Source organism: Marmota marmota, unplaced genomic scaffold (assembly GCF_001458135.2).
Source record: "Marmota marmota marmota unplaced genomic scaffold, marMar, whole genome shotgun sequence".
Lineage (NCBI taxonomy): Eukaryota > Metazoa > Chordata > Mammalia > Rodentia > Sciuridae > Marmota > Marmota marmota.
In genome coordinates, this window is record NW_026005816.1 from 215,763 (window position 1) to 226,357 (window position 10,595).

The window sequence follows — 10,595 nt, forward strand, 5'->3', positions numbered from 1 at the left end:
AATGCAAACCCTAACTCTAACACTAATCCCAACACTAAAACTAAACCTAACATAAAGCTTAACCCAAACCCTGACCCTAACACTAACCCTAAACCTAACTCTAACCCTAAACCTAACACTTAACTTAACCCTAACATTACCCTAAGCTAAACCTTACCTTAACCCAAAAACTAAACCTAAACTTAACCATAATCATAACACTAACCCTAACACTACCCCTAACCATTCCACTAAGCCGGACCTAAAGGAAACCCTAACCCTGACCCTAAAACTAACCCTAAACCTAATCCTAACCTTAACACTCACACTCATCCTAACCCTAACCCTAACACTAACACTAACATTAACTCTAACTCTAATCCTAACACAAATGATAATCCAAACTTAATCCTGACCCTAATCTATTCCTAACCATCACCATTACCTAACCCTAAGCTTAACCCTAACAAAAACACTAAACCTAACCCTAAATCAAACACTAACCCTAATCCAAATCCTAACCCTAACAATAAACTTAACCCTAACCCTAAATCTTACCATAACACTAACACTAACCATAGGCCTAACCCTAACCCTTACACTTACCCTAACCCTAAACCTAACCAGAACACGAAGCTTAACCCTAAACCTAATCCTAAACCTAACACTAAATCTAACCCTAACCCTAACACTAACACTAATCCTAACACTAAAACTAAACCTCAACATAAACTTAAAACCTACCCTAACCCTAAACCTAACTGGAACCCTCACCCTAACCCTAACCCTAACCCTAACACTAACCCTAACCCAAAGCCTAACACTAAACCTAACCCTAAGCCTAACGCTAAACCTAAACATAAATGTAATCCTAACCCCAAAACTAAAATTAACACAAATCTTGACCCTAAACCTAACACTAACCCTAACCCAAAGCCTAACACTAAACCTAACCTTAAGCCTAACACTAAACCTAAACATAAATATAATCCTAACCCCAAAACTAAAAGTAACCCAAATCTTGATCCTAAACCTAACACTAACCTAACCCTAATCCTAAACCTGAATTTAACACTAACCCTTACCCAAACCCTAACCCTAACATAATCCTAACCCTAAACCTAACTCGAACCCTAACACTAACCGTAACATTAACACTAACCATAAAACTAACTGTAACCCTAACACAAAACCTAATCCTAATCCTAACACTAAAACAAACCTTAACACTAATCCTATACCTAACAACAACCCTTACCCAAACCATAACCCTAACGTTTACCTAACCCTAATACTAATGCTTACCTAACCAAACCCAAATCCTCACACTAATATTAACCCTAACAGTAACCCTAACCATAACCATAACACAAACCCTAAACCTAACTATACCACTAAGCCAAACCCTCACTCAAAACATAACCCCAACTCTAAGTCCAACCCTAACCATAACACTAACCCTAACCCTAACTTTAATCTTAACTGCAACCCTAACCTAAATCCTAACCATAAAAATAACCCTAACCATAACCCTAAACCTAGCCCTCACAATAAACCTAACCCAAAAAATAACACTAATTCTAAACCACATTATAACCCTAAACTAAACACTAATGCTAACCTTTACCCTAACCCTAACCGTAACCCAAACCCTAAACCTAAACCCAACACTAATCATAAACCTAAACCTAACACTAACCCTAACCCTAACCCTAACCCTAACCTAAACTTAACTGTAACCCTAAGCCTAACACTAACACTAACCCTAACTCTAACCTTAATAATAACAATACCTTTAACACAAACCTAACCATAACCTACACTAAACCTATCAATAAACCTAACCCTAATCCTAACCGTAATCGTAAACCTATATGTATCAGTATCAGTAACCATAACACAAACCCAAACCCTAACCCAAACACGAACCCTAAACCTAACCATACCACTAAGCTTAACCCTAACCCAAACCATAACCCCAACCCTAACACTAACCCTATCTCTAACCCTAACATAAACCCTAACCCTAAGTCTAACCCTAACCCTAACGCTAACCCTAACCCTAATACTAACCCTAAAATAACCCTAACCCTAAACCAAAACCTAGCCCTTACCATAATCCTATCCGTAAACCTAACACTAACCCTCACCCTAACTTACCCTAAACCTATCTCTAACCCTAAACCTAAACCAAACCGTAACTGTAAACCTATATGTAACCTTTCAGTAACCCTAAGACAAACCCAAAACCTAACCCTAACACTAACCAAAACCCTAATCCTAACACTAATCCTAATCCTAATTTTACACTAACATTAATTCTAAACATAATCCTAAAATAACCCTAAATATTAAACTAATACTAATTTTAACCCTAAACACTAACTTTAACCGTAACCCTAAAACTAACCCAGACCCTAATCCTAACCATAACACAAACCCCAACCATAACCATAACCCAAACCTTAAACTAACCCTAACCCAGACACTAATCCTAACCATAACACAAACCCCACATAACCCAAACCTTAAACTAACCCTAACCATAACCATATTCTAAAACTAATTCTAACCCTAAACCTAAACTTATCACTAATCCTAATCCCAACCATAACCATAACACTAACCCTACCCTAACCGTAAACCTAACCGTAACCCTAAACCTAACCCTAACCCTATCATGAACACTAACCCTTATCCTAATCCTAACACTAACCCTAAAGTTAAGTCTAACATGAACCTTAAACCTAAGCATAAAATTAACTTTAAAACGTACCCTACCCTAACCCCAACACTAACAATATCATTAACCCAAACCTTAGCAATAAACCCTCACTCTAAGTCTAACATGAATTCTAATCCTAAACCTAAACCTAATTTTAACACTAACCCTATGCTAACCATAACCATAACCTAACCAAAACCTAGTCCTTACCATAATCCTATCCCTAACCCTAACATTAACCCTCACCCTAACCTACCCTAAACCTAACCCTAAGGCTACACCTAAAGCTAACACTAACAATAACCCTAAACCTAACCCTCACCCTAACCCTAACCCTAAACCAAACACTAACCCTAACCCTAATCCTAACATTAACCATAAAACCTATCTATAATTCTAAACAAAATACTAATGGTAAAACTAACTCTAACCCCAACAGTAACACTAACCTAACCCTATCCCTAAATGTCAACCTAATACTAACCCTAACTTTAACGCTAACATGAACCCTAACCCTAAACAAAATCCTAACCTAACCCTCACTCTTATCCTAACCTAAACCTAACCCTAAACCTAACCCAAAACTTAACACTAACAATAACCATAAACTTAACCGTAATTTTAACTGTAACACTAACACAAACCTAACCCTAACCCTAACACTAAACTTAACCCTAACCATAACACTAACCTTAACCCTAACTTTCACTCTAACCCTAACCCAAACCATAAGCCCAACCCTATCCTAAATCTAATGCTAATGCTTACCTAAACCTAATCATAATCCTGACTTTAACACTAACCCTAACACTAACTCTACCCGTAATTTTAACATGAAACTTAATCCTAACCATACCACTAAGACTAACCCTCACCCTAAACTAACCCTAACCCTATCAGTAACCATAAAACTAACCCTAATCCTAATTATAACAGAAACCCTAACCCTAATCCTAACATCAACTTTAACCCTAACTTTAAACCTAAATATAACATTAACCCTAACCCTAACAATAACCGTAACTCTAACCCTATATCTAACCCTAAGCCTAACCTTAAACCTAACACTAACCCAACTTCTAACACTAACACTCACTCTAAACCTTTGTATAAACCTAACCCAAACACTAACGCTAAAACAAACACTAACCCTAACCCTAACACTAATTCTAACCCTAACCCAAATCCTAAATCTAAACCTACCACTAAACCTAAGCCTAAACCTAACACGAATCCTAACTCTAACCCTAGCCCTAACCAAACCCTAACCCTAACCCTAACCCTAACTCTAAACCTAACACTAACCCTAACCCTAACACTAACCCTAACCCTAACACTAACCCTAACCCTAACACTATCTTTAACCCTAACCCAAACCCAAACCTACCCTAACACTAACACTAAACCTAAACCTAATCCAAACCGTAACCGTAACTCTAAACATAACCCTAATGGTAACCCTAACACAAACCCTAAAACTAAGCCTACAACTAATCCTTACCCTAACCCTAATACAAACTCTAACCCTAATTTTACCCTAACACGAATTATAAACCTAACCCTAAACCTAATCATAAACCATAACCTAACCCGAAACCTAACCCTAATCCTAACATTAACTTTAACCCTAACACTAACACTAACCCTAACACTATTCCTAACCATAACACAAACCCTAATTCTAAACATAACCCTAACCTTAACCTAACCCTAACACTAACTCTAAATTAACACTAACCCTAAAGCTGACACCAACACTAAACCTAAACCTAACCCAAACCCTAACACTATCTCTAACAATAACCTTAAAACTACCACAAATCCAAAACTTAACCTTATCCAACTGTAACACTTTCACTAACCCTAAACCTAACCCAAACCCTAACACTATCACTAACCCTAACTTAACCCTACACTTAACACTAACCCTAAACCTAACCCAAACACGAAACCTAACCCTAAACCTAAGACTAACTCTAAACCTAACCCTAATTTTAACACTATCCCTAACCATAATACTAATCTAAACCTATCCCAATATTTAACACTAACCCTAACATTAGACCTAATCCAAACACTAACCCTAACATTAACAGTAACCCTAAACCTAACCCTAAACCAAACCCTAACTTTAACCCTAAGCCTCAACCTAAGCCTAACCCTAACTCTAACATTAACCCTAACACTAATCCTAAAGCTAAAGCTAAAACTAACAGTAAAACTTACACGAACTCTAACCCTAAACCTAACCCTAAATCTAACACTAAAAATAACCCTAACACTAACCTAAAACTAACACTAACCCTAACTCTGACACTAAACCTAAACCTAACCACAAACCTAACACTAACACTAACCCTAACCCTAACCCTAACCTGAAAGGTTAACAAAATAGGTACTTGCACTCCGTTTTTCTGTATGCTTAACAAAACACTGTTGAAATCCTGAGAACTGTTTGATAATCTTGTTCCCAGAATGTGCTGTCCCCAACTGCCAAACTGCAGAATGCACTTCCTCACTCAGTTGCAGGCAAACTGCCCACTCGCCCTGACCCATCAATGAACTTCCTTCCCTGCCCTCTCCAAGAAAAGTATATAAGCTCTGCTTAAGCTGTTCCCAGGGCTCTATCTCTCTTTGCTCTAGTGAGCTCTGAGCCCCAGCATGCTGGTCTCCAAATAAACCCTTTTTGCTGTTGCATGAGACAGTCAATTGGTGGTCTCTTCCTCCGACGTTTTGCCAGTCCCCTACATTTGGTGAGTTGTCCAGGAAGTGCACATCACTGGACAGGGAGACCCCAACAGACTCCTTAGGGGGTAAGTAAGGCGCCTCTTCTTCTTCTTCTTCTTCTTCTTCTTCTTCTTCTTCTTCTTCTTCTTCTTCTTCTTCTTCTTCTTCTTCTTCTTCCTCTTCTTCCTCTTCTTCCTCTTCTTCCTCTTCTTCCTCTTCTTCCTCTTCTTCTTCTTCTTCTTCTTCTTCTTCTTCTTCTTCTTCTTCTTCTTCTTCTTCTCCTCCTCCTTCTTCTCCTTTTTTTTCCTTTGCGATTGCTCAGAGCTTGGTTTTTGCCAGTGGACAGCGTGAGCTCTCAGAGCCTTTCTGGTTTTTCAGTTTGGGTTGGCAGAGTGTGGTTGCCAGTGGAGAGCATGAGCTCCCCCTGGCGGTGGTGGACAGATGTGTCCTGAAGCCACAGGCCATGTTCTTCAAGGGACGCCTTGAAAGACTCTGGGAGGGATGGAAGTGCCCTCATCTGGGAGGGACGGAAGTGCCCTCATCTGGTATATTCTGCTGCCAACCCATCTGGTCTTGCCGGCAATTCTTTCTCTCAGGTTGAATTCACTGTCTGTTTTTAATCTTTGCCTCTGAACTTGTGTTATACGTTTACTGTGTGTGTCTGTGTTTGTGTCACGTTTGTATTGTCCCTGTCTTTGTTCAAGTAACTTTCATTATGGGAAAGAGTCATTCCACGCCTCTGTCCCTGACCCTTGATCACTGGACTGAAGTCCGCTTAAGGGCTCAGAATCTTTCTTTTTCAGTAAAACGCCAGACCTGGCAGACTCTCTGTGCCTCAGAATGGCCTGCCTTTGGAGTAGGATGGCCTCCAGAAGGATCTTTCTACTCCCCACTAATTCAAAAAGTCAGAGATATTGTTTTTCAGCCAGGGCCACATAGCCATCCAGATCAACAGCCATATATCTTAACTTGGCATGACCTCTGTGAATCTCCTCCTCCATGGGTGAAGCCTTTTCTTGTCCCTGTCCCCGCTCCTACTCCTCCCCCCCATGATTCTATCTCTCAAACCCTCTGCTCCTCCTCCACCCTCTGTTCTCCCTGAGTCTCAAGATTTGACTCTACTGGACTCTCCTCCCTTTCCTTATCCCCTGCCTTCGTTCCCCAACCGCCAACACCCTCTAAGTGATTCTCCTGCTGCTGACTCAGCCTCTCCACCATTGGAGGAGGTTAAGCCGGCCCAGAACCCTCCAGATAACTTCCCCGAGGCACACATAGCCCATCCTCCCCTGGAGGAAGCTGGACCAGCTAAAGGAATTCGCCAGCAGCGAATGATTGAAAACCCTGAAGCCCCCATGATACTTCCCCTCCGTCCTTATGGGCCAATGATAGAGGATGGCCATGGTGGAGAAATGCAAGCCTACCAGTATTGACCTTTCTCCTCTTCAGATCTATATAACTGGAAAAATAACAATCCCCCTTTTTTCCGAGGACCCCACCCGGATCACAGGTCTGATTGAGTCATTGATGTTTTCACACCAGCCTACCTGGGATGACTGCCAACAACTCTTAGGCACTCTCTTCATGACAGAGGAACAAGAGAGAATCCTCCTGGAAGTTAGAAAAAATATCCTCGGACCAGATGGGCGACCGACACAACTTCCCAACATAATCGAAGCCGACTTCCCCTTGAACCGACCCAACTGGGACCCCAACACCTTTGAAGGTAGAGAGCATCTGTCCACTTATCGCTGGGCTCTAATAGCGGGTCTCCGAGCAGCCGCTAGACGGCCAACTAATTTGGCCAAGGTAAGAGAGATTATTCAAGGGCCTAATGAATCTCCCTCTATGTTTCTGGAGAGAATTATGGAGGCATATAGGAGATATACTCCTTTTGATCCTCAGGCAGAGGATCAAAAGGCATCTGTCAAGATGGCCTTTATTGGGCAAGCTGCCCTGGATATTAAAAGAAAGTTACAATGCTTAGATGGATTACAAGATATGACTCTGAGAGATTTAGTCAGAGAAGCCAAGAAGGTATACTATAAGAGAGAAACTAAAGAAGAGAAGGAACAAAGGAGGGAGAAAGAAAGGGAGCAAAGGGAGGATAAAAGAAGCAAAAGACAGACTGAGGCATTGACTAAGGTCCTGGTCACAACAACAAATAGGCCAGAAGTTAAGAGACAGGGAGACAGAAAGGGATACCTGGGCCCACGCCAGAAGCCACCACCTCTGGCCTCAGATAAATGTGCCTACTGTAGAGAAAAAGGACACTGGGCCAAAGAGTGCCCTAGGAAGAAACAGCCATGCCAGCCAGCCATTCTAACTCTGGAGGATGACTAGGAAAGTCGGGGCTTGGATCCCCTCCCCGAGCTCAGGGTAACTTTTGAAGTGGAGGGGACCCCAGTAAACTTTGAAGTGGATACAGGGGCAGTATACTCAGCCCTTAAGGNATAGCAGCGGCGGCCCTACTAATCAAGGATGCTGATAAGTTAACGCTGGGGCAGAAGCTAACCGTTATAGCCCCCCATGCCCTAGAGAGCATCATCCGCCAGCCACCAGACAGATGGCTATCAAACTCTAGAAAAACACACTATCAGAGCCTGTTGCTTGACAAGGACAGAATAATACTGGGACCCCCCGCCCCGCTTAACCCGGCTACACTACTACCTGAACAATCATCAGAACCTGTCACTCATGACTGTCAACATATACTGGCAGAAGAAACCAGTATACGACGGGATTTAAAGGATCAGCCTAACTATTGCTGCCCCACCCTGAGGTCATATGGTTCACTGATGGCAGCAGCTTCCTCCAGGATGGTAAGCGGTGGGCTGGGGCAGCAATAGTTAGCAGAACTAAAGTCATCTGGTCCTCTAGCCTCCCGGAGGGAACATCGGCTCAAAAGGCAGAGCTGATCGCACTCATGAAGGCATTAGAACTAGCGGCAGGCAAAAAGGCCACCATATACACAGATAGCTGCTATGCCTTCGCTACCGCTCATATACACGGGGCTATCTACCAGCAAAGGGGACTATTAACCTTGGTGGGAAAAGAAATAAAAAACAGAGATGAGATCCTCCGCCTCCTCTCAGCAGTGCAAAGCCCTAAAGAACTAGCTATAGTGCACTGTCCAGGACACCAGAAAGGAAACGATCCCGTAGCGATCGGGAACAGGAGGGCGGATGAAGAGGCTAAATTGGCAGCCCTAAACGGAGTAACCATGTTAACGCTTTCCACACGGGGTGAATATGAGTCAGGAGATTTAACTACATCAGAGCACCCCGACAACTTAACATCTAAGGACACTGACACTGAACTCCTTGACTACACTGAGCCCAGCTTGCAATTTCAGAAAACCCTACACTACGTTAAAGATGTACATCAACTCACTCACCTTGGTTCAAAGAAACTGCAGGCATTCCTAAAGGATCAAGAACAGAGTTTTCCACTAACCGGCTCACAGTGAAAGGAAATAGCTGAACGAGTAACAAAAGCCTGTCGGGCCTGTCAATTGGTTTATGCTTACCCCTCCAAGCTTCCTGTAAGAAGGTGCCTTCAAGGGACCAGACCAGGACAATTTTGGGAAGTGGACTTTACTGAAATTAAGCCAGCAAGGTATGGACTTAAATATCTCCTAATCTTTGTAGATACATTTTCAGGATGGATTGAAGCCTTCCCCACAAAAAAAGAAATGGCGCAAATGGTGATCAAGAAGATCCTGGAAGATATTTTTCCAAGATATGGCCTGCCTAAGGTAATAGGGTCTGATAATGGACCGGCGTTCATGGTCCAGGTAAGTCAGGGGTTAGCCAGGACCCTGGGGATTAATTGGAGGTTACATTGTGCTTATAGACCCCAGAGTTCAGGACAGGTAGAAAGAATGAATAGAACCATTAAAGAGACCTTGACGAAATTAAGCTTGGAGACTGGCATAAAAGATTGGACTATGCTCCTGCCTTATGTACTGTTTCGTGCAAGAAATACTCCCTCTGTTTCTTTGTGTAACCTCACCCCCTTTGAAATTCTCTATGGTGCCCCTCCTCCAGTAAGGGACCTGACCCCAACTCTAAGACCTAACGATTCCTTTCACACCCCCTTGCTTGACAGACTTAAAGCTCTTGAAAGAACCCAGCAATACCTGTGGAAACAGCTGGCCACTGCCTACCAACCTGGAGACGAAGGGACTCCACATCAATATCAAGTGGGGGACTTTGTCTACGTAAGACGACATCAGGTGTCATCCCTAGAACCCCGCTGGAAAGGACCATACCAGGTGCTACTTATAACACCTACAGCGGTAAAGGTAGACGGAATCACTTCCTGGATCCATGCCTCTCATCTCAAGCCTGTGCCCTGTCCAGACTCTGGCTGGAAATTGGAAAAGACTGGTAACCCTCTCAAATTGCGTATTCGCCGTGTGGATAGGGCTATGGATTCTCCCCATGATCACCAGTAGTCCTAACCCTCATCAGCCTGTTCAGCAGCGATGGCTGATCATAAATCCTACTGGACAGGAAGTATTGTCTATCTCGCATACAGCCCCCTTAGGGACCTGGTGGCCATCTCTCCACCCAGACATTTGTCAGCTGGCTATAGGCCTTTCCTATTGGGATATCCCTGATGAAAAATATCCCACTAAAATTCCATTAAATCCCTTCCGCACCATAGATAATGGAAACAAACATTATGGATGTAGGGACATGCAAGCCAGATGTAGGTTGGCTAGCCTGGATTATTATGTTTGCCCAGCAGACTATCGAAGCCGCAAACAGTCACAGCTGTGTGGGGGAAAAGCCGACTTCTTCTGTAAGTCATGGGGATGTGAGCATACAGGCGCTATCTGGTGGAACCCAAACTCCCCTGATAGTCTGATTTGGGTAGGAAGAAAGAATACTAAGTTAAATCCCAAACAATGTCTCCCATTTAAACGGAGCCCCCAAGCGGGGACTTCTGGACTAGTTGACCCTACTCCATGAGACACAAATAGCCTATGCAACTCCCTAAATATAACCTTTACCTCCAAAGGAAGAAACCAAAATATCTGGGCATGGCTTTCAGGAAAAACCTATGGAATGCGATTTTACACCACAGGATATGATTATGATTTTGGCCTTTGGTTCACTATCAGGTTTGAGAGAAAAGAAATTCCCTTGGCCATAGGGCC

At 42.7% G+C, this 10,595-nt stretch overlaps 1 protein-coding gene across 3 annotated transcripts; it reads left to right on the plus strand.

The window, feature by feature from the left end:
- Positions 1–5,462: 5,462 nt before the first annotated feature.
- LOC125614687 lies at positions 5,463–10,098 on the plus strand. 3 transcript variants are annotated; one of them, XM_048797594.1, is made up of 4 exons: positions 5,463–5,517; positions 6,971–7,154; positions 9,079–9,185; positions 9,539–10,098. In XM_048797594.1, exons 2-4 carry the CDS (start codon positions 7,013–7,015, stop codon positions 9,542–9,544), a joined length of 255 nt encoding a protein of 84 aa, XP_048653551.1. In that variant the 5' UTR covers positions 5,463–5,517; positions 6,971–7,012; the 3' UTR covers positions 9,545–10,098. The 3 variants fall into 3 exon arrangements, 2 of the variants coding, with proteins under 2 accessions (XP_048653551.1, XP_048653550.1); XR_007345256.1 differs by lacking the exon at positions 9,079–9,185; XM_048797593.1 differs by lacking the exons at positions 9,079–9,185; positions 9,539–10,098 and having other exon boundaries at positions 6,971–7,874.
- The last annotated feature ends 497 nt before the right edge of the window (positions 10,099–10,595 follow it).